Source organism: Sinohyriopsis cumingii, chromosome 6 (assembly GCF_028554795.1).
Source record: "Sinohyriopsis cumingii isolate HCF-2022 chromosome 6, ASM2855479v2, whole genome shotgun sequence".
Classification (NCBI taxonomy): Eukaryota; Metazoa; Mollusca; class Bivalvia; order Unionida; family Unionidae; genus Sinohyriopsis; species Sinohyriopsis cumingii.
In genome coordinates, this window is record NC_142966.1 from 134,781,367 (window position 1) to 134,807,979 (window position 26,613).

General features: G+C 36.1%; 1 protein-coding gene across 1 annotated transcript in view; it reads right to left on the reverse strand.

Annotated features, from left to right (window-relative positions):
* LOC149798045 (heat shock 70 kDa protein 12A-like) overlaps positions 1-26,613 on the reverse strand; it is a 71,904-nt gene that overhangs the window by 11,530 nt on the left and 33,761 nt on the right. The window contains exons 2-4 of the mRNA XM_089960830.1: positions 26,087-26,205; positions 25,399-25,449; positions 6,415-6,738 (exon numbers count right to left, since the gene is read on the reverse strand). Of these exons, the coding sequence (XP_089816956.1) occupies positions 6,415-6,738; positions 25,399-25,449; positions 26,087-26,205 (494 nt within the window). The remainder of the gene's footprint in view (positions 1-6,414; positions 6,739-25,398; positions 25,450-26,086; positions 26,206-26,613) is intronic.

A 26,613-nucleotide genomic window follows, 5' to 3' on the forward strand; every position in this document is an offset into this window, starting at 1 on the left:
CGCTGGTTGATTCTAGATTAGTAATCAGTTTTGTCTCATTACCACATGTGTGACGTTTGTGCCTACACGGCGACAAATGACTTTCGTAGGCGTGGGTAATGTACTACATTTAGGGTATGTGCTTTTTATACTTACGTCTCCATTTATAAGCTTTTGATACTTTTGTGGATATGTAATGAATACTGGTGTTAGATAGTTATTTCTCAACCGGACCGGAATAATTAGACAATTTTTAGGAGAATACTTCATACTATGCAATCTTTACGTGACGTTATGACAGCATCGATTAGTTTGTAAAATTTCTTCTCTAGTCCAAAATTATCCAGACATTTTATATGTATACGTGTTTATTAATTTAAGATAGTTGTGTTGCATTACCCAGAGTACTAGTAAGAGTTTAATAATAGCTATATAAAAAGTCATGGAAGTCAGAAAGTATAATTTTGGGATGTGTGCTCGTTAGGTGATGCAAAAAGCAATACTGTAGCACTTGGGCGTTTAAAAACCTTTCTTTTCACAACGAATATTGTCATGGGGTAAATAGAGGAAATCATTGACAATCAAGGTACGCTTACTCGGCACACGATAGACTATATATGGCGGCCCGTATCAATGGTGGAGGAAGAACCCTGGAAAAAATAATAAAATAACCACCGACCCACTAGAAGCTGCTGACAAGCTTTCTCACATACCTACATTGGCTGAATCCGAGAATCGAGCCGCCGCAGACAGAGGTGAGATGGCAGTGATCCGTAACGGAGAGCGCGTTAGACCACTCGGACACTCGGGGCCCCCAACAATTTAATGTACCACAATACCTATTTCTGATGATATATCGAAAAGGTTTAGTAAATGTGTTAAGAACACAGATGAAAAAGTATGATTTCACGAAAATGAAAACAACGAAAACTAACAGTTGAAAGAGGTTGAAACACACTCGAAATATGTCACCATACTCACATACCCTATTAATATTAAGTATAGTTTTTACACCTATTACCTTTTTGACGAGAGGCTACCGCATGTGTTATGGAAAGCAAGCTATTCATTATTTTATTCTTCTAAAGATTGAGAAGAGGTATTAGTGATCATGATTTGACGTACGTATGCTAGGTTGTGGTATATTGCCTCTAAAGTATAAGCGTAAAATTACACAAATAACACGTCACATTTCTAGTAAACGAGGGAACAAACATATTTATTCCTTGAAGAAGCGAAATTAGATAACCTGCTAACGTCTCATTTACAGTCATATCATCCAATAATATTAAACATTACTTCACTTAGGAATCGTTTTAGATTTTATTATCAAGTAAACGTTTTTGCAATGGAACTTAACAAAGTTTTCGGTTTACTTATAAGTTAGATGCATCTTTTTTCAACTACTAAAGGCAATTTTGGATTAGTTTTAGATATAAAAATGTATTTATGCAGCTTTATATCCTACCTCCAAAATAAATAATATATTGCAATTTAGTGAATAATTGATAGTAAAGTAAAATCAAGGAGATGCGAATGGAGAAGTTTATTGCATTTCATGTATTCTTTTGATAATTTCTCGGCAATAGGTTACCAAGGCAACTCGCATGTGAACACAAAACTGATGTCAACATTAACCATCTCATGCATACAATATGCATCGTGTAAAGACAAAGAGGTGGCAAAAATGGGGCTTATTAAACAGTTTTATTACATCATCGACGTGTAACCATGGACACCAATATTCAGGTCCCACCAAATTATATGGGCATTTTATATACAGATAGCTGAAAGAACCTCCATTTCCTTTTGATTATATACAATATTATAAGTGTCAGAATTGTGATCCATGACGATATCAAAATCTTCCTCAATTAAAATGTAATCATTTCTTAAATCTAGAATGTATTTCTTTGTCTGAGAAAATAATTCTGAGTTGCTTCTATTTGGTTCCTTCATAGTTATTAGCGTGAATATATAAATATCAATATCCAGAATAAGTTTGTTTATCATATTGTCTTTCTTCGCTGCATGTACGATAAATTGGATATCCCTATGCAGTGCTTATAATATGTATACACTTTTAAATGAAATGTTTTCGGTGTAGAATAAAATATTTATTATTTAGCTTTTCCTTCAGAAAAGTTTTAACATTATTTCATTTCTCGGGATCCTCCAGTCCCTTGCAATTAATTGTGGCCCAAACTACTATCTTAGATAAGAAAGGGAGATTTATTATGTTTAGTTTTCCTTCATAATAACTGTATGTGTTCGGTACAACTATTAAATATTGTCTGGTGTGAAAACAGCAATTCCATGATTATGCTGTTTTCCATTGTGCTAACCATGTGGAAAAGATACAGAAGAGTTATTTAAGATTTCATAATTAACAAAATCGAGTAAACAGACAAAAAACAAACAGTATTGTCGGAAGTACACTATCGGCAAATACCTTACAAAATAGATGATAGTTGGTTGTTGCACAGGGTTTTAAACAAAACTGAACTGAAGAAAAAGAAAAATAGAAAGAAAAAAACTCTTTCATGAGAAATTATAAAAATATTAAAATGGAAGAAAATTAGAATGTTACTGTATACATTATTACCTATTTATCTAAGGTTTGTATATATTTGTAGAATATACACGCATTTACATACATTCTCATTGCATAGGTATCACTGCAACTATCTGATAACCAATTAAAATTTGTTATCAGTATTTATAAATATGAATTTTGGACCAAGATAACCTAATATGTTTAGATGACGATACTTCACCAATCTGCATATATCCAGTTTAAGTACGGAGTTCCAAAATTACGCAACCAACGAAACCGAACGATGTTGGAAAACCATCTTAGTCTATCTGAATATGCTGCTCGAATACTAATTTCAATTATGTAATACGTACCTGGTACTATTGCATTACTTTCGTTTCCGGGACGCAATATATCCGCTCCTAACAAAATATTCTCTCTTCCAGTTAGTATTTGGAAACCTAGAAAAGAAAGTAACTGAATACCAATCTTATCCGTTGGTCACATCTAGCATACGGACTATTCTCCTCTTTTGATTTCGACCAAGATTAAGGAACATCAGGGCGGGAGCAAAATATCCGTGCAGTAGTAGCCGGAACGTGTTAAGTACTTAAAAGTAGTTTTACCTCCATCTCTTTTCCAAAAAATCTAAATTTTAATAATAGTAATACATTCACCAGCTACTATTACATTTCTGAATCTCCCAGCCGGAAAGGAGGATCGTGATCTCCAAAAGAAACGTATATGAGAGAATAATTGCACTAACCCTCGCCATTATAATGTTCTCTATAGTAACCTGTTAGATAGCTTGGGCATATGTTATGATACTCCGATGCGCCTAAGATCGAAGGTAAAATAGTTAAAAGGTAGTGCGAGATGGCAAGAAGACTGTCATAACGTCACCCAACGTGGAGAGCTTCAGATAATTTTCATAGAAGAATGATCCCATTCTGCAAGGAAATGATAAGATCTCGTGATAGTGATGGCAATCCATATGTAAACGTTGGCAGCCGAAATATCACAGGAAAGCTTAAGAGGAAAAAAAGATAATATTCTGACCCTTCTGTCTCCTTTTACGTGCAGCCAAATTTAACACTAAAGACTTAAATGGGCAGATACGCCTATCTTGATCACTCCCAGCACAGATATGACAGAGGCTGTGAACCTGAATATGAACTGGAGATACTGAAAATAACCTATTCAAGACCAAAAGCCTGGTTTGGAAACAGAAGAAACAAAACATAGGTACCATAAAACCTAAAAAATAATATATTTACACTGACAGGTCATAAATCTCACTCATTTCTCACAGTGAAACTAAAATTAACAGAAGGAATGTTTTATATGTAGGATTTACGAATGAAACATTACTGACAGGTTTCAATAAACGAAAAATTCGTCTATGGATTAATTAGTGAGCTACCGTTGTCAGACGCTCATTATACATGACGACTTCAGAAAGATGTGCATCCGGCCCGATGTTGGAACCCTTAGAGAACTCGTGAGAAAAAGAAAGGGCTATATAACCCTTAATGAGAAATACAAAACAATTTCTTTTCACAAAAGGAAGAGAAGAATGTCTGCAACTGTATTCGAAGGGTAACAATGTAACTGGATTGGCTCCTACCCTGGTTGATACAGCCAAGAATACTGCCTGAAAATTGTTCTTGGCGGATTGATAAGTTTAGAGGAGCATAGCGCGATGATGAAGAATCTACAGAATGTTGTGTAGGAGAGACACTCTTTGCGAGTCGTCTGCGCTCGTCCTCTAATAGGTTGGGTATATCGGTGAGGCGCGATCGTTTATGAAACTGTAACAGGAGGAATATTTGGACAAGTCGAAACATGGAGGTTGATACCAACGGGGAAGAGTTCGATGAATTGCCTTATCGGTCTCTACGACCTCTTTGTCTTGAGAAAGATAGGCAAGATGGAGTTTGAAATGGGGCAGCCTGTGTAATTGTTGAGAATGACCCTGTCTGAAAACGTGGATGAATGTCCTCTCCGTCGATCAGGCTGAGGGCCCTTTTTGACAGGTTTCCGCTCTTGCGGCCATGGATCGGTGTTGCTGGTTCCTCAAGTTCTGGGATTATAAAAGAGCTTCTCTGTATCAGGTCCAGACGTCTGTAAGGCGGTATCCCGACTAAAGTATAACATTATATGTTGTACAGTAACATAATGAAAAGGGTTGAAAAGAATCGACCGAATTCCTGTCTGTTCCCAACAGTCGATCCAATTCCGCTCTTTGATTTTTCAAAGAGAATTGAAACGTCCCAGATGACCGATCAAAGCAAACGCCGGTTAGTTGAAGATTATCTGAGAGATTAAGTCTCTGTCCGTCTGACCAGAGCCCAAATCAGATCTATGAGAGTGAGAGTGCTGATCCTGCCTATTTTGGGGAAGACGCGATTTGCTCTTATCGGTCACTGGTACGTTTCATCCCTTCATATGACTCTGTCCATCCCCACAGGAAAGATGCACGTCATTAAACCGAGGCCTTTAAACGATCTCCAGACCATGGAAACAGCTCTTGCTTCCACATGTGGTGTTGATTTCATAAAGATATGACGTGACTAAGACCTCTCCTGAGAATGGATGTGGTCGTTCCGAGACGAAGAGGAAAAAGCGAGACCTTTTGTTCCTCACTCAGCAAATGCAGCTGCATTTTGCCAAGTCTGATACTGCATTTGTCCATCGGCACGAAATAAGGCATCCGTACGTGCGTGTACATTAAGTGCGTCATAAATAGGTGTGCTTCACAGCTGGGCCCTTTTGTGCCACACTTACCCACACCTAACAAAATATGTATGTGCTGAGCGAGTAAACTTGACAAGAGCATTCTAACCGGAAACAGATAGATCGTAGATTTTACTTACCCTGAAACTGGTGCAAACAAGATGGAATAATCAAGAGTAGAACCGCTTCGTTGGACGGATTACGAAACAGAAAACTCCAAATGTGTCAAAAGGAACAAATACTCGATCAATGCAATGAGGAAGGACAAATGTACTGAAATAGCAACAATGGAAACTATCTGGCCTGACAAACTTTTCAAGACACAGCGTATGGAGACTTTATTGAGCGTCCCGACAACCGTGTACTTGTATAAAAACCTATGGAAAGGGAAGCTTGACTTTGGTGACTATGATTATGGAATCATTCTTGGAATCATGTTCATTTATATTATGTGCATTGACTTAATAACTGAAGAAGGAAATAATAACCTTCGACTTAGTATTTCACATATTACTGCTATAAAATCTCTTACAGTTCAAACAGTAGTGTAAATTTATATAGTGGTAAGCTCTATCGCATAATATCGATTTAAAACTCTCGAGCTGCGCTCGCTATTAATCGTGATCATGATATCATAGAAATTATATAGCAGTTGTTTATGAACAAACTCCACTATGCAATACTTCTAATCGTGCATCATTCTAAGACATTATCTCTAGTTTATTAAATTATATCAAAATATATCAGGTTATCATATATACAAGTACACAACTAATGTATATTATAATATTCTGCTTTCGCTTTGAACGCGTTGTAAAATATACCTTACACAGCTTGTTATAGTTATATTAGTAACCAGGATTGTCTGATTATTTAAAGTCATTTAAAGTCATTGTTATTGTAGTTATCTGGTAAACAACGCATTTCATTTGAGGTTCAGTACATTTCATGTAGCGCATTTCTCAAATGGTGACAGGGATATTACGTTATAGGGATAGAAGTGTTGGTTAAAATACCTCGCTGGCTAATTTGCATGGTGTCCAAATGATACATTTTAGTGTTTCCTGCAGCATTTAAACCCCGGCGATTTCCTTGACAGTTGGATTAGGCTGGTTGTTTTTAAATGCATAGCACACGAATATAGTTGTATCTTAGCTTCTTACCATTTTTCCATGCAACAACATTTTGAAGCGACGGAAAAAGTACCATCTTTTATATTCCGTGCTGTTTTTCTGCGATGATAATTCTGCATACTTTGTTTCAGCTTCATAACCGAAGGCTTCCAGAGTCTTTCCGTCTGGCCGTATCAAGACTGTAGTCGGGGCCTTCAGGGAGATATTTTGTCCTCCAATCCAATTCCTGGCGCTGATATTCGTGGCATCTACATTATACTCGTGTCTAAAAGAGAATGCCCATCCCGAAAAGGTCGTTCCGAAGTCTATTGCTGCCACTAAAAGGTTTGTATTTGTTGGGTTCGTGCTTGGAGTCTATAAAAAATTAATGCAAGTGTATATTTCATACTGCATATAGACAGTAGTACTACGCCCTTAACGACGACTTTAGTTTGCAAGAATTTATGTAAATAAGTTGGACGCCACCCACCCAAATAGAAGTGTAATACATCCAAGTTTGTGCCATGAAAAAAACTGAAATCGTACCAACACGTTGATAAACAATTAGAAGCGGTAAGCAATTAAAAATATTAAAAAGGTTAAATACTGAGTGTGCAAACCTTCCTGGCACTTTGTTTACAAAAAATATTAGTGATTATTATACGTATTAAAGCTGCAATTATATCATCATTGTCACGAGTCTTTGCCCATAAAATAGGTAACAGCAAAGAATGAAAAGTAAGAAGCTTTATAAAATTTAACAAATAGGTTTTCTCCTTGAATACGAAGATAAAATATAATAAAGGGAACTTACGGTATTGCAAATTAAATCCCAAATAATCCTAAAATTACAGACACACGTTCTATTAATAAAAAGACTGAATAAACGTTAGTGGCAATCCAAATTTAGCCACACGTTGAAAGTGTTGATGTACCTGTGATAGCGTGTAAGGAATTTGCTGCGCCAACCGTCTTTTATTACATCACCATCATACAATCCAAGAAGAAATCCTAGTTTTACATTTAAGTATAACTGAAGTATCTTTTTCCAAGAATGCTGAGAGAGAGCACTTTTGTATTTCCAGAAAGGAATAATTGGAATTATTCCAAATAAAAAACTGTAGACAACAGTATCTTGATTCTGCTAAAATGTTAAAGCACGAATGAATAATCTTTCCAGTGACAAGATTATATAGTCTTCTACTTGATCTCAGGTCACAATTATCATTTTCTAAGCAAAACATATTACCTAATGGAAAATAACCTTCTTGAAACTTGTTAATGTTTAAAACATAAAATGTTGTTCTATTTAAAAAGTATGTTACTAAAATTATAATATAAAACCTGCCTTTTTCAGGTACGGTAGGGAAATTGTAGGGGAATTCCAATGACCTAGACCCAGACCCAAATAATCCTGTTTACGTCTATTAATATGATCCTAACATTAAAACTAAACACATAGAGAATAATTTAGTTATGTAATAGCTGCTTACATAATTAAAAACAAAACAAAATTAATGGTTCAGGTCAAGTAGAACATAAACTTTATTGTGGATCAGGTGAAGTCCAATATAGAATGTTGCATTACAATAGCATATAATGAAATTTAAAAAGAAACGAAACAAACTAACGATCAAACAATGCAAATTAAATATACATAACATGATATTAACCACGAACGGGTTATTTGCTTTTACTTGCAACATGCCCTATAGTAAAGGTGAATAACTGATTCTGCCGTCAATATAATAATGTTTGAAATACCTATTCATTGAGTTATTGAAATGGAATTGTGTACACTTAATGTGTATGCATTAATGTTTAAAAAAATGGGCTTGGATTTCTTTTTTGCTAACAGCGTTACCAGAGTCTGGTTTATTTTATTCCTACAATATTTCAAAATATTGAGTTTAATTCATTCCATTCTGCACCAGCAATGAGAACACCGATAAACTTAAGATTTCTGGCCGTGCGCAGGGTACTTAGAGGCTCGAGTTAGACCGTAAAACACAAGACAAAAACACTTTGTCACGAAAGCGTCCACTTTACGGAGCACTTCATCTGTAGAGCTGTTTGATTTTGTGATGTCTGGAAGTGACTATACATCTAGATTTGGAGGTGTGACTCTGTGTCTGAATTGTGATGCTGAATACATTTAGATCCTATTTCAAATAGGTATGCTGATAAATAAACCAAAAATGTTATGTTTAGTTGACGACCACATAGTATCTTCAGTCCCACCTCTGTCAGACGATCAAGAAGCCACAACTCATGGCCCGCCTTTCCCAGTCAGCCGGAGGATCCATCTAAGACTAATGTTTACTGCAGACCACTAGGTACCTGAATATGAGACAACCACTATATTCCTCGTAGCTTACATCATCAACGAAAGGTGCCAACAAGTTATATAAAAAATGCACCGAATGCGACTCTACATCTTATATATTAACGCTACTGCCAAAACCGTTCTCCCAAATTCAAACGTCCGAATTCAGACACAAGGTCACACATCCAAACGCAAATACATGGTCACATCCAGACATCCAAATACAAACAGCTGAAAATACGACTAAAGCCGTATAATACATGACACACGATCAGGTACAAATGTAATGTTCTATGTTGCGCATGCTTGTTACATATGAAATCATTTCATCGGAACTACTGTAGAAGAGAAATATTTTAATAACCAATTCGTATATGAATTTGTATTAGATATCAATAATGTGCCAGAACTAAACAGTACCTCGAACATCTTCTCATAATTTAATAAAGGCCACATTTAAAATAATTCAGGTCAACTGTTCAGTTACAAAAACGGATAGCATGACAACATATTATAATGTTTCCAATAACATGGAGTTATGTGACAGATCTAAATATCAATTTAGAACATATACTGGAACATTTAATATATTAAATGATTCTATCACATAAAACGGATAGTGAAAAAGAGAACACAATTTTATATTTCACCTACGTCTACAGCTGATGTTATTCCCGTAAAGTGGACATCTTCCTAGCAAAAGATATATGTAATTAGATTTCCATGCAAAGATATCTGATCTAGGGTATTAAACATTCAGTCAACATTTATGCTTAAAAACCTGCAAATATGACTATTTTAGGGGACTAGCACATGTGGTATATGAATACCTTAAATAATACCTTCGAAGGAGTTTAGTCGAATTTGGAAAAAATGGTTTTAATCCTTATTAAGATTAATGCATGTTACCCAAGTACTTGGGCAATATCTGAAATATGTAACCTGTCATGAGATATAAACCATTACATATCATGAAATATAACCAGATTTTTCATTACGTACAACCACATTTATCATGAGCTATAATCTTACCTATCATAAGACTAACACGACGAAGGATTATGCATTTAATAAAACAACTTCTCACCAAGCGCTAATTTTTTAGTTTATTATGATACGTATAATGAGAATGTGTTGATTCTTACTCATTTTATGTTTTGTTCACTTTTTTAGAAAGAGAGAATTTCTTATCCTATTAAGCAAAATCTTTTTTGAAATACAAGGGTTGCATTTGCCTGACAAATGTATTCAACTCGATATGCGATTTCTTTGTCCATAAAAATGAGCATAAATAGGATTTGATGAACGAAAAACTGATTATTGTTTTAGATGATCATTCTTTTGGAATCCATTTGTGATCAGAGTTTATAGCTGATTTGTTGAAAACAAATTTCACTCGAGAGAAATTATTTACTTAAAATATTCATTGCACTTAATCAAGTGTTCTTTGTCTTTAAGATTTATACATTGCTTTTGATTTTTTATTTTGATTTCATTCAAATACATTGTCGATTGCATCATGGTGATATATGGGGCCATTCAATACTATTTGAAATCAACCGGAATATTATAAAAGTTTAGACTTGTGATAGGACATTTTGAATTATTTTATATTTAATTCATAAAGCGCATGTATCTCATGAATTTCCCTTTTGTATTGTAGGGACATAAATTGCTTGTCGCTTTTACTTATGCTGGTTTATTCACTTTCTTGCTATTACATATTTTAAAACCATGAGTAGTACTAATAGCGTAGCGTTGGTTTAAACAATTATAATATAAACGGACACATATTGTAATTTTCTAAACTAATTCAATATATGCCACTTAGGTGACATGTTTTAAGATCCGGATTCGTAACAATATCAAACAATTTAGGTAAAGCAAGTTAAAGATGGTTGTGATAATGTTTAGTCCAGCTAGGTATATGTACATGAAAGAAACATTGACAATGCAATCGGAGAAAAGAACTGGCTCAAGATATACATCAGCTAACACCAGATGTGATGCATGCATGGTCGTGTATTCTGTTATGGATTTTGCAAACATTCGCAGGTAGTGATCGAAACTAATGCGTTTACATTGGTTTAAGGTACGGCCTTAATGGTAAAAATGGTTACTACTTGATAATCCCAGCTCAGTACCTCTTCTTTAGTCTGATGAATAAATCGATATACAACTTTAAGTTTCCTCAGTGAACCACATAATATGCTTTGTGCTGTAGTGTGCACAGAAGTACCTAAACCGTATGAACATTTACTCCTTTCCATTCTCTATTAGCTGCTTTTAGATGAGTAGAGTTCATCGTATTCTGAGATACCTTTCATGCTTGATCTCTAAAGTATTCGTGGAAATGTAGTTTAATCTCTAAACCAACTTTCATAAAACACCACAAATGTTATAATCGTCGTTAGAAATGTGATCTTCCAAGCATATGTAAGTGATATTCAGCTGGACGTATGTGAACTATTTAAACTATATCACACACATCGATTGGCACATGGCGCCTCTTAAGAAACGTTTACCATCCTGGTCATTATATATCATTCCGGTTTTGAATTTTAATCAAATTTGATATAATTACTTTTCGCCTTAGCTCATCTCTTTTTTGTGTCTTGCTTGCGCTACCTCAAAAACATAATTCAATAATTAAGTTAACATCGTATTTTATTGCTACTGTACATCAGTTGAAATTAGCACCTGATGATGAAAGTTATATGCTGACTATACTTTTGGAAGTCTTTGGATGATAAGTTTAATTTTACTCTTATTAGAGTAGCATTTCTCTATTATCGGTAAAATGCTTTCTTTAAACCTTTCAGAAGAATCCATGTACTGGTACAGATTTAAATCAATTCTCAAATCTTTCGGTTCCATTCTCTTGACATTTTCCTTCTGCTTGTTAACACGTATCACAGGGATGCTTGCTCAGTTGATCCAGTGATAGGAAGCTATCTACAGATTAAAGTGGCCGTTTGACATTGTTTGTAACTATATCTGCTACAAAATTTTTATTGAATGAAAACTTTGCTTCAGCGTTGTTTGGTACTATCAACTTATTCTTATGATCATTCTATACATGGCATTCAATAAATATAAGTGGTTATGTTAGCATGTGGAGAAATAACAACTAAACTTTGGAAGGATAGACTTACAATCCAATGTTAAGGTCACATGTATTTACAAACCAGGGTATTATATTTTATTTCCTTATTACAGGAGTGATATTGACAAATTCTCTCTCTCACTCTCTCTTTGGTTTCATGACGTTTCCGTTTCTGTGTCATTTCTGTTTAGACTGTAAATGCTTTATTGGAAGCTGACTATACATTGTGTGTAACTCGTATAAATGGTTTAATCATATTAATATGCTAAAGAAGCCGAATGGTTTTCGAACTAAATTGTTTGTGCTTTATGATGTGCCTACGTTAAGTTCACATTGATCAACTAGTATTATGGTTTCTATAGTTCTACAATTAGACAACATACATATGCTCCAGCATAATTTCAATTGTTGCGACTCAAAGTAACTAATCACTTTTTGTCGTCATCTAAATCGGAATTGAAACTGCAGCAGTTAAAAGACCTTCAGAAGATATTCTTCCCCTTGGTATTTGCTGTCATCTGACCTGAGACTATTTCTCTATACCGACATTGTAACTGATGTTTAAACTTGCCATCGTGTCAGTAATGTATGCGTGTCAACATGCCTACTGCTTTCAGAAATTAAATCATATAGGTTTAATAAATTTCTTAAATGCTTCACACATTTTTCGACGGATTATTTTATCTTTGAAATGTTTGTGATTAATATGGGGCATTTATGAAACTAGTTTGAGTTGATCTGAAATTGCTCATTCATCATGTAATCGTGAATTATTTCGAACTGATTATATTGGTTACGTAAATACTCGCATTCTTGTCTTCGATCCATTTTGCTTCCTTGATATATAATTTAACTCAGATATGTGTAACTGTATCTACGTAATGTAAGAAACAATTAATTCTTGGAAAAACCAAATACGTTTCTACTGTAAATTCCTGATTGAGCCTTGTAATACGTGTTGTGACTGTTGATTCGCAACTCTCATTGTGTTACACCTACTATTATAGTCTGATTTAATGTACCAATATCCTTGGTTCCAAAAAGTAATAGTTTATAAGATAAATCGATTCTAACAATCACAGTTTCGACCCGTCGCATTTCTCTTTTGATTCCTTTTGTTAACTTCGGTTTAGTATTCATTATGAACATGACATTTCATAATTTCCACACATGAATCTACATTCGTTTACACAATATACGACATAATGTGCCAGTTTCTTTGATGTTTGTAACATATCTTCAACAATTACATTCAACGTTCCTCCTTTAGCTTTCTCATTAAACCTTTATCTCCAATATATGCTTAAATATGTCTTACAATAACGATACATTATGTTGCTATAAATGTAATCTAATTCATTTTTTAAAATTTACACTACAGCGATGATGGTAAGAGATGCAATCTATTCGCTTGCTTACATGTTGGTTGTGTACACATTTATGAGACAAGAGGAATGTATGATTCAAAAAATAGAAGGTGCGCCAATAACATTGGTAATTTAATTATAAATTCGAGAAAGTGACCCATTTTACCACATTCATAAGTACATGTCCAAATACAGTATTTATCGTTAAAATGGAAAATACAAAATAGTCACTCCAAAAGTATTATCTTTTGATACCCGTAAGAACTGAAATTATTAAACTATGTTTGAATTAACAGGAAATGTCATCCACTTCATTTGAAAAAAAAATAAATTATCAGAATGTTTTCAAATTTCATCACGCACAATTAGCATTTCATAAGATCACTCAACTGAAACCAATAGAATGATTTGAAAATCGTCAAATATAAATATGTCCCTATAATGTCGATATACATGTCGCTCAAGAGTACTTCCATATGATTTAGTTTTGACGAAACCCTGTGGCTGAAAAGATATGCGATATTTTGTTTACTGTTTGGTGATTTTAAACAATCGAGAATATTTTAGTTTGTATGTACTTCTCTGTTTTATTTTGTTTTGTTTAAAATTTAGCTTTATCGCCGTTTATATTTCTAAAAGATACTCGCATACATAATGGATGCTATTCGCTCGTGTGCATGCATTTTGAGCAGCGAAAACCGACAGTGTAGATGAGTGTACCTACTGGCTGCATAAACGACTTTGAAAATAAAACTTCGATTTTCACTATCTCTAAATCAATCACCTGTTTTAGGTCACTAACACCTCGGTTTAGTAAATGTGCACAAAATTGTCGGAGGTTTTCCGTCTCCACTAACAGCATTGAAAAAATTACTAGAGCTGATTAATCGTACTGAGACGACCTGATGCTGCCGCAAGAAGATCCGAAAAACCCAACCGATTTGTGAATGTAATCTTGTCGAAATTATTTTTTCAGCACCACCAGTCACACTGGATACTCTCTGTTTAGCTACGAGAACAAATCAGACTGATGGCACAATTGCAGCTATACCATGACCAACAGTGGTGGCAGCGGTGAATCCACAAATACAATAAACCAATAAACACATACTTTTAATTAAGAACGCGGTTTTCTTGATGCCTTAATCTTGTAGTTATTGTTTCTCTTTCATTAGGTTTCACGTTTGGTCTATTCTATTAACAGTGTGACAAGTATGTGTAAGTGCTCTGCAGGCTGACCTTGTTCAGGTGCTACAAGCAGAAGCATCTATAACCATTTATCCTTTTTAGTGTCACAAACGCCATATCATAAAAGAAAAGATGTACTTGGGGAATATTTGAGTCTCCAGCAAGTGTTTGTTCTTAAGACTTAGTACACCGTTCACTTATAACTGAATTTATTGCGCTACTAAAAGGTGTCAGAAACCATCGTTCTGGTTTTCGCCTAAGAACTATTACACAGACAAGTGTATCTATGTTAAGTATCAGTCGACTAGGTCATTCGTGTCCTTACCGACTCAGTGTTTGTTCAATATACTTGACGGGGAATTCTACCTGGGTGGATTTGTCCGTAAACTCTACGTTGTTGCATAAAAAATCCCCGAATATTTTAATACCATGCTATATAGTCAGAGACAGTTGGTTTGAAGTGCTAAAGCGATTATTCCAAACTGGCTTTGAGTTGGTATTACCACATTATGGTTATCGAAACTCTTGATTTATATTGGACATTTATTTGTATTATATTTCAGTATATTTGAGGATTGGTTAAAGTCACTTGGAGGCATATAATTATGGACGAGTTGAATAAATCACCATCGTTCTTAGAATCACTCGTTAGTCTGTCGAACACTCCGTTATTAAATTCTGCAACCTTATCACCGCGGTCAGAATCCATCATTTATATGTAATAAATAATGTTAAATGCAAAACGCAAAGACAGTTAAGTACCATTTTGAAACGATGTTGAGTCCTTCGTATTGAATTTAAACTCGGGCAACCAATAATATCGATACTGCAAATGTAAAAGATGCTTGGAACATTGTCGTGTTTTCCCGCGCTGGTACTCATTTATTTGCATTGTCATAGCAACTCACCCACGTCTATATTCAGTCACGATAAAATGTAAAATCCGTGCTCGATCACTTTAAACATGGGAAGTCTAGGTTTATCAAACCTATCCCCAGTATAAGTGAAAACAAGTCGAACATTTGTTATATTAATATTTTTTCTTCGATTTCGTAGATTAATATCCCTCACCCAATATACCCCATTAATAGGCGTGGCATCAGCATCCTCAACATAGTTTTGATAAATGCAGTCCGTATACCAGTGTCTCGGTTCACCTGATTGTATTGATTTTGGCCATATTCTTTGCCTTTCAGCTTCTAAAAAAAACTTGAAGGTTCCAATTAGACGTTACAGTTGTCCAGTTTAATCTTGGAAAATCAAAAAGTGTATCGGGCCAACGTCAATAACACCCCCGTTGGTAAACTCGGTTATTTTAAATCCACATAAAACGATAATGGGTGCAGAATCACCCAAAGGTACCTCAGGTACACGTACAAGAAAGTGTTGGGCGACACCGACTGCCTACCCAGGGTGTTCCAAAGAAAAGTGATAAATCGGGTAGAGCGTAGCAAATTTGCAGACCTGTGTCAATATTTTGATCCAGGCCCATTATCTACCACAACGGATATGCACGCGCGACATTACTGTCGGTAAAATCAAACAAAATTCCTCCAGCGGGTTCTACATGTCGTTCTGATTGAAAACACCTCCAGACACTTCTGGCTGGTCACGTATCACTTTTGTAACAGTTTGTCCATCGCTCTCCCGAGCTACAGATTAAATTGCGACAAAATTGTTTTGCTGCGTTGATACCTTGTTTGGTAGTTATATGCCATGATAGCCGCTGGAAATTGCCTTCATAAACGCCTGAGGGATGCGTGTGAAATGATAGCGATTATGTGCTCCATAACTCTTAATCGACAACAAAAGTGCTTCTTCAGCTACATAAGGGAATATCACATATACCCACAATCCTAATTTTGAAGCACAGCCTTGCCATTAGCAACAACAGCGACAGTCCAAATTGCATCATTATCGTTGGGTTTTCGGTATAGAGTGACTATGTGTTTGACTCCAAAATTAGCATTGCGAACATCTCTACAAAACCCAAATATATGACTGACAGTACTCTCACACAAAAAAGATAACAAGAGTTCAAGAAATTGTATTTAAACTGCGCGAATCCAAGGTTCTAATGCGATCTTGCACTTTCTATAGCAGCGCCCTCAGTATAATATCTGAGTGGCATACCAGCGGGTTGAGGGTCCTTGAAATCAGCTTGTGTAATTTTGATGTGATAAATACTGGAAATGCTGAAGGTTCTCGTTTGCGTCCTTTACATCATAGTCTTGTATAGTCGTTAGTGTATCTGACAAGTCCAAGAATTGTCTTGGTAATATCATTGTTGCTCAAATCGGAATATTTTACCGGGTACGAATAATACTGAAAATTTGTTTTTATTGGTTCTGTCCTCAAAGGAACATCCGTGTCAAACACAGGATCGGTTACTTTCTTAAATCGTGCCATTATTTATCAATTAGTGGTTTCGTTTAACACCTTTTACTGTCTCTACCACTCATGCGTACCACCATAACTTGGTTCATATGGCCACATTAGCAAATATGTAATCAGTTATGAGTTTGTGAGCGGCTTCGTTGATAATTAATCACTGGCAATGGCATTATTTCTGTTGATGTAAGTGTAATTGCCTTTGGTACAACCCGTGGTGTTCGATTTACTAATCGTAATAGTCAATCTCGAAACCATGGAACAGCTGGTAATCACATATTATTTAATCGATCTCCTGCAACATTTTTGATGCTATCAACGACATGCAATCAAGCTTGTTTAGCAATTGGTGCAGTGCTCGATGACATGGTCGCAAGAATCTCTGGCGCGTCTGTAGACAATGCCTGAATAACATCGCCCAACCCATTCCTGTATTATGTCATGTTTTCTAACGTTAATAATACGCACGGGTATTACACGTCCACGTAAGATTATCGTTGTATTAAATATAAGGTCGATATCTAATGTACACTTGTACTGCTAAGGTTTCTGAGCATGCACCCTTCCTAGTCCTTAAGAGTTAAACGACGTTGTGTCAACCGGGTATTGTGACATTAAAGATACTCGGTGCTAAGTGAGCAATCGGTACCGAATCACCTGGTTCAACAGTTGGGAAAACTCCTAACAGTATGTAACCTATTTACACAAAAATCAATATCGCAAAGTAGCGTGTTGTCGTAAATACAACCCTGAGAGTCCCCTCGATGATTAAAATCCATCAACAAAAGGAGATTTGTTATGCCTTTTTCTGGACAGCATATGCTGGTACCACCTCTCCAACATTTAAACTTTTAACTGTTCCTTAAAGTTTTAGCTTATTTTCCAATTTTGTTCCGTGCTGAAGTGGTTCTTGTTTTGGATGATTTGCAAGTGGGTCTCCAATATCCTCTTGCATGTCCGCTTAGTGTTGTTGCATTTATGATGAATGTATTGTTGCATACTAAATTTTTTTTGATCAGCAGGGGATCCTCGAATTGTAAGGTCTTGTCGTGACTGTAACACATCTTTCTTCCATTTACGTACATCCTTAAGCTAGCGGAAAAGTGAGAGTTGATCGTTCGCGGCTTTGCCACGTTGGTCAGCATATTCTGATGTGTCATTGTGTATGTTTATTCCAGTTTTTAAATTGTTTTCTCCAAACTTGCTCGATTAATTCCCCGTCCTCTATTCAAGTCATTAGTGAGAAAACTAAAAAGCTTCTGTCTCAGCAAACATATTCCGAAGTACATCCGACGAGTAATCAACAGCACACCAGGACCAACAAATGATAGAACGATTATCCGCATCAATGCTGCAAATATTATCAGCGTGCCACAGTTGTCTGGGATCATTTTAGAGACGTGTCCATATTGTTGTGTGACATAGATCACGTAATTGTTATTATATCGGCCTTGCAGAATATATTCTCGATGGGATGTCTTGGTATTCAAGCCCCATATCGTAGTACACGACAAGATTATCCTAACTTGGAACAAGGTCCTCAATGGTAGGAGCTTCACTGACAATAAAAAAGAAATTATTGGCGGAAGGTGCTTCTTGGCACTATTGAAGCGCTATCGTAAAATCTTTGAGTATACCATAATACGGAAGTCCTGGCCAGTGAGTAAAGCACGATCTGAGGTTGGAAACATTTCACCATGGTTGAATAGAACAAGCTTTGCCTGCGTAGAAAAATTAATAAGAGAAATGCCATGTTGAATTTAGCTTGTTGTATAAACTCAATCGTGCCTTCATAGTGTGTGCTGTGCCAATTATATACTTAAAGTGCAAATCCGACTCTGGTTCAGACACGTAATAGTAGACCTCGATTGCAAAAATATTTACTTGTGTTTAAAATAGTCGCCGGCGTTGATGATGATGCTTCGTTGACGAAGCTACCGGAGAAACCGAGAAGTAAATATGTTAGTGAAAAGCACTGCTGGACATACGACGTAATCTTAACAACCAACCAAAATCTGCAGAAGCACATATGAATCGTGTAGCTGTTGCATATTACCAACTTCATCTTTCGTATCAAGCATCAAGTGATATTCTTGCACGTCAACTTGTTGAGACAGTATTATGTATATTTAATTCGCTTTGCTTGGTCGTTATGTTATTTTATTTCATTATAAGTTATGGATAATGCTATGTTGGACTTGAGCTTGTACAAAATCAAGGCCATTTACTACTTAACCCGGCTCATTGATTATATTTATTCTGTAAACAGTTAATGCAATGCTAATATTTGTTCCAAGTATGGGCTAACTATTACGGTCATTACCTTAGCCTGATTCAAAGACATTGTGCTTACCATGGCCTTTATTGCAATTTTAGTAATAGACTTTATATATATGTATGCATGTATATATATATATATATATATATATATATATATATATATATATATATATATATATATATATAATATTTTACCTTGTAAACATTTGGAACCTTACAAAAGGAGATTATCCATTAGGTAATAATAATTTTAAAAAATGTTTAATTCAGGTTACTGTTCTCTGGAAATATAAAGTGCTAGAGAGAAATTCAAGAAGGATACATTCTTGGATTGTATTAGTGTAAATAAAAAAGCGTGTTGCCATATCCCTACAACACAAGTCACCTCAGGCAGATCAACACTTTCAGCGTTGTTTTTTTTTTGAATACTGCTATAGTTTATTCAGAACTTTAATCTCTAATAATTGTGTTTATAATTCTAGGGTTACCTGGATCTAGTTTACAATATCGTAAGTTCCTTCTTTTACACTTTTCACTTTGTATTTTAGGGAAATAAATTATTTATTGAATTTCATAAAGCTTGTTGCTTCTTACTCTTTTCTATTAGTTATTTCAAGTACATAGAGTCCAAATTTTAGATACCATCCTTGACTGGAATATGATCAATTCTGCACTCAGAGAATAAATTGATAGAATCATTATTAAATAAGATATAAAGTCCAAGATTGTTATCGGTGGCCTAGAGGGGGTGGACAGAATCCATTCATTGGAATTAACATGTAGAGAAGCGTATTTTGACAGCGGACTGTGCAGTCGGCGCGGGTATTGTTGTTGTTCTTGTCATTTTGTAGGTTGAACGCCCCTTTTCAGCACAAGATGGGCTTTACGTGGCGGCAGTATAATTGGTGGAGGAAGGACCCGGCAAACACCGGAAAGAACCACCGGCCCACGAATAGTTACTGGCAACGGCGCGGTTATTGTAAAGGTGAATCTGCCATTGAAATGCGCGACAAAAGCCAGCCATGTGAATATACGAGCTTGGTTGTCTAAACACGTGCTCTGTCAAATTTATCTATTCGCACCAAGAAAAATTTCTCTTGGCTGAGGTGATGTGAATATACCTAATGAAATCTTATGTTGATCTTTTGTTTCTTACTCCGTATCGGATACGTGGACGACAAAGACCCTACACACTTACAGTACTGGTTAAGAAATGTAGCGTTTGGCAGCAGATACATGGTAGCTGAGACATTCACTGCCAAAAATTCAGCTGTTTGATCCAGGTAAAGAATTTCATGAAGCTGATGATAACAAAACACAATTTGCATATTGTCTTGGATATGTTGTTATACATAGTGACCAATAAGTTGTGGAACGATTTAACCCGTACACTTACGTAATGGTTGTTTAGACAGTATTGACGAAGCTTCACGTTTGATTTCGCGGGTGGGCAACACGACTACCATCAGTCAAACGTGCACCAAATAATGAAATAACACGCGCTATTGGATTAAAACCTGCTGAAGCGATTCGGCAGAAGACTCTCACGGTTATTTTCCTGAAGACCCAACAGGAAGGAACATCATAGTGTCCACGAAAGCCACGCCCTTTAGACTTCGTGCACCGATTCGACCAATTGAATTGCATGTCATTCCTGCAGGCACATAACTACCATTAAAGAACATTTTAATATGTTAGGCCATCAATCGTAAGTTGATTGACAATTGCTACGTGTAAGTGGTGATTCCCTAATAGATCATCTATTGCTTGTTGTCAAGCGGTGAAAGTCACCTTATTGCACCGACACACATCTATAAAATATTAATTTTTTGTACTAGATCGGATTTGCTGTGGGTAGGAACTCACATAGGTCACGGAGTCTTTTTACATATTTGTCGTTTTTGAGATCTTTTATAACAAACCGTGGAACTCCTTTTGCTTTTTTGACGCTTTTACCAATCTGAGGCCCAACCACGACCTAGTCCGACGTATTCTTTGATAGGCATTCGTCTTGGAACCTTCCAACAACCATTTTTGATGCCGTTACTAAGCAGAGAATGAACTTCTGGATTACCACTTGTGCCAGATTCGTTTACAAATATGTTTGCGCATTGTCGTAAGTGATATACATAAGACGTGAATCAATGTTTGTGCAGAGCGTCTTGGAACGATACTGGTAAAGCGGTTTAATCTTGTCATTGTAAAACGTGTGCATGAGCGTCTTTGCCAATCAAATATAGACAAGCCAATACGGATTGGCTTTGCCAATTTTAGCTTTGCTTTCTTGCTGTGGACAGTTCGCTACGAGTCTGCCGTTAAAAAGTGTGCGTGACTGAAATTCCGAGTCAGCGAAGTTTGTCTTGTTCACTATCACGGACAAGGTTAACATGGATAAGTTTGCGGAGGTTATCCATTATTTTCCGAACACTGCATTTCATGTGAACCCCTTTTTAAACTCACTAGTTGCGACCGTGCTTAGATCCGTGTTTATCTTCATATATAACATTATCGATGCGCTCTGGAGGAAATCAAAGTACCCGATGGACACGCAGCACACGCATATGAGCTCGAAGAAAATACTGCAGGTTCATAACACGCACAACATAATTAAATGTAATCCAGAAATTCACAATAGATCTAATACATTCGCGATAGCAACGACCCAACTGCTCAATGATTTAGCATTGGTACTGAAATATCCACGACGTGCTTACATTGCTTCCGGGGCCAGTTGGTAGTCATTGTGAAGGTGGTGAGTGTTTTCTGATTACTCCAGATCAAGTTCATAAAGTACCCGATATTGCAGTAATAATCATGCACACGTGCCCGTTTTGGTATAACCATAGCTGAGATCAGTTCCCTAAAAACCGCAACAGTTATCATCCCCTACCATATAAAGTTCATAAGTCAAGATACATGATGTAACATTTCGGGGGAGCGGAGTGATATCCATCCAAGTTTTGATTGTTAATGCAAGAGTAGTAGTGGCTCGTCTTTGAAATTCCGCCAAAACTACCACGTTCAATAAACAGATGCTAATCGATATCAATCATTTCGATAGCAGTGCATTCCTTTTGACAAACATTAGTACACTGGATTTTAATTCTACACATGCATGGCTGTATGATTAAACGCTTCAAAGACATACCCCAGCAGTAGAACATCCGCACGTTGGTGATAGTCACTGAGATTTCGACAAACAAACGCGGACCAGAAAGTGTTTGCTTGTGAGTAGCAGTTTGATGTAATACCTGCATAATGGATTTACGAACGGAATGCTTCAGTCGGTGTTAAATGAGTTTCGCAAACTTGTTCCAATAATTCATATACTCGTATATCCCACAGTATCGATCAGTGATATTGAATCAATGGCTGCCATTCGCTGCAAGGTTGCTCACGCGTTTGTCAGGGATGGAAGTAAGGAATTGTAATGAATATATGAATTGCAGCTAGCTGAGCGTAAGCATCATATATTTTGCTATCATGCTTGGGATGACACTTATTAGTGACGTTGATGTTGCTACGATTCCATGAATGATCAAGTGACCATAATATCCTTCAGGATATGAAACACTAAAGAAATTCATGCTTTGCTTCGATGCATTCGGATCTATAGATTGCAAGAGTTGTGTGCAGCTCCCATGTGCACGCCAGGATTGTGGCAGAGATAGTGAACTGTAAATCTTTTAGCTTCACAATCGATGTCAAAGCGACCATCACAGATACAGCAATGTCTTTCCTTGGATCCGGGAGATATTCTTTATCCATAGGTAATGAGATTGCTATACTGAACCATTTCATATCTCTCAGCAACAGGAGATTATTCTGGATCCGCCGATGCGAATCGTTTTTTTTTTGTACATGTGGGCATAGTGTAAGCGCATAAAAAACGTTTGTTCCAAGTGAATACATTAACAGCGATAATGGGGTTAAGTTCTTCAAATGTTTTGTATGGCCTTACAAAACGTACCGGAAATTGTATATTACATCGCCAAGGCTGTTCTGTTTTTTTGCTAACTTGATCCTCTGGATGAAATGTTTGTGGCAAGCATACAGTTGAACATTCACGCATCTGTCAAGAGTCCATCCTAATCTTACGTTGGTGTATAGTTACAACGTCTCGAGAATCTTTTCAATGCCTTTGTCGATTGATAGACTTCATGTCTTTTCCGTTCAAGATCAAAATTGCACTGCAGGGTTGCGATCTTTATCCAATCCTTATCTGATGATTTGCGATTAAGTGGCATAGTGAAATGTGCACTGAAAGCACTAACTGCTTTAGCTCTGGTCGCAGCACTGTTGTAACACAAATACTATTCAAGGACATATATTTAATAAGGTTTCTTACAGTCGGAAATTAGCGTGAGCGCATTCAGAGTAATCACATGATAATCTTCATAATCGCTAAGACGTTTTTGTAAACGAAACCAGGCATTTGTGCTAGTTGACGCACATGCTTGACTGCCTCGGCGGTAATAGAAGCTTATATATGGTTCTTGTTCATCCTGAACTATAAGTGCAATTTTCGTCCACCTGGCTCTTAGATAGTTTGATTTACTAATCGAGCTGCAGTGAGAAGCGATTCATTGGTGGTAGATGTTATTTTCTTGCACCTGCTGCATTTATATAGTATGCTCGCGCGTGGATTATTTCAGTTTTCGTACTGTTAACTTTGCCTTTACAACCGGTTGTGGTTTACCCTATTAATTCGGGTATGCTAGATTTTCGCATGATATTCGTAACACATACTCTAGCACGAGTTTTCTAAACTGATATACAATAGGCATACTGGTAAATGAGGGACAATCATTGTCTAATTTCAAATGTGGTCAATAAATCTTTGTAGCATTTTTGCTTCATCATTCTCAGAAAATGAGATCGCTTTAATCCTGGATATTATGCCATTGACTTCTGTATTCTGTTTTAATTCACAACGTTAATGCTGTCGGGTTGTTCTTCAATGATATCTTCGACTGTTTTTACAATCATAGGTTACATATTTTATTACGTTGGCGAATTTTTGCCAGCGCGTACTATAATACTAGCGAATATATCTGCATGGCGGGCAAAGCTGATTAGAAGACATTACTCCGAAAATACATTTATAGCCTGGCCGAAAATATAGACAAAAAGGTACGTATTGCAAAGTGATTTACAGTACTCCCAATAGCATGTTCTGTTGCTGAGTTCCCGTCATAGACATTTGCACTGATTGAGTCATAAGGTCATTGCACATCTTATGTATTTAAAATTTTTATTCTTTAATAGAAACAATCATTAATGTTTTTGATTGATTGTGTATGTTTCTTCAGGCGTATGTACTCCTCTTCAAATATATTGGGTTGTCAATTTACTCTCAGGGAATATTAAACAATGTAAAATACCTGTGATATTAATTACTATCACTGTGTATTGCGTTGTAACAAAAACATTTTCACCAGACCGCATCAGCTTGGTTTCACCCTCAAATAGAACTTATGTTTGAAAATAATTTACTTAAATTAGGTATTTAACCAAATCCGTGACCACTGATCGGTACAAAATATTATATCAACTTGAAGATAACAACCACTTGCGTGAATCTAGACTACAAAGTTTCAGTGTATTTGTATATGAACCTGTTTTTAATGGCTTTCACTCATTTTCCGAAAATTTTAACATTCTTACAAAACGTGATCCTGTTGTTTCCATATATTATAGTTCCTAGGTCATGTTTCTAACTGATTAACTCTGATGATCTTCGATACTATATTCTATAATTACATATTTGTGGCATTTACTTTTTCCATATATTAACTGGGTTGTCAAGTCAAAGCCATCGACTTCAAAATTACGTGTACAATATCATGTAATTACTTTTCACGATTTTCCTGATAAGACTGAACAGGTTTACGTCGTTTTTATTTCAAGCTAAGTAATTCATGAAGAAGCTCTAAATTACGTGTTGAAAAAAGCATACATTTTTGGAATCATTTGAACAAATCTGTACGACGCATTTTATTAAAGCAGCTATTCAATAGTTCCTGTAACGTTACATACACTCCATTGTGCTGTCGTTGTTTTAGTTACTGTATTTTCAAAACCTAATAACTGTGTTTCCAAACACATTTATACCAGTTATATAGTTTAGTAGCCGATTATTGGTTTGCAACATATTTCACTCTAGCACTGAAATTATATTGTTTGTACCATTGTGCATGTACTCACATGTAACGTTCGGAAACATGGCATTAAAGATTTCAGTATAGAAGGTGTTGGTTTATCTCAGCTACTGAAATTTTAATGCATACAATTAGGACTCAGGGCTAAAACTTTAGTCCGTATATCATTTGCTTTGATGATTTAAAAATGTTACGTCTATATAAAGTTATTCTAACCTTTGTTTTGTTTCTTGTCTTCTTGCAGCAAAACATTTTGATACCAATTGTCTGTAAAAGAAAAGAAATCTCGACTAAGTAAAATATACATAGCTCAACGATTTTTTCAATAGTGTATATCGCTATTCACGCCTGATACCTGTCAATGCAGTTAGCATTGTGAACAACACTAGCTGTAAAATTCGATTAAATGGTCACTTTCATCATTACCAATATAGAGATATAATCGTATGCGATGGGTTAGGAGCTTATAATTCGGCAAAGCCACCTGCGAGTTCTAGTTTGTAGAATAGACCCGATGCGTCCTTACTACAAGTCGTTTGAGGCGACTAAGAGGACGCAACTTGTTGACCATTTGTTGCTACCCGTATTGAGGGAAGAAAGTAACCTAATTGTTGGGATGTGCTCTATCACAGCAAATTAGAACATCACTCTTAGCCCTAGGAATCAATCTTAATTTTATTTTATAACATTCTCCTTCCCTTTTTCCCACCGCTCCGGTAGGATCGTCTTGATGGATTTCGTTACGTGTGGATGTGCACGGGTGACGAATATATTGCAAAACATAACGGTTATAACAAGGTCAGTTGAAAATAGTAAAACCCTCATGATCAGCCATGTAGCGAGGATTAGTTTCCTCGCTTTATGGTCATTCAAACAAATCACGCATAAAGATTGCTTGACTTACTTTCCCCATTGGTAGCAGAAAATACCATTGTTGCTCTAATCGGCACACCAAAAAGTGTGCAAACATTAAAGTCATGTAGTTTGCTTCCGGAGTGTGAGCGAAGAGGACAGGTGAAATATCTAGAAATATTAAGGTTTAATATGATATACCAATTATATCTTTTCCCACACATCTGTGGATTTATCCATCCGTCCAGTTTGGTCATAGAACACAGTCAATTTAACTATAGGTTCTCTACATTTGTTTCTCAGTACTGACGTTTCCACTGTGTGACAATCAATACAAATCATATGTTAATCTAAAATACCTTCAAAAACGACTTCACGGTGAAGTTCTTGTCAAAGGTTGACCTTCTCTTTTTTGAGACGCTAGACTGTCAACAGAGCAACATGTAAACGGAACACATATTTCGCTTCCGGATCATCACCAAGGCCTTATTACTCACTGTGCACTGTCGCCGAAATACACACGGACAACCACACCCTGAGCTCATATTCTTAAGAATAAACAATTACCTTTAAATCCCT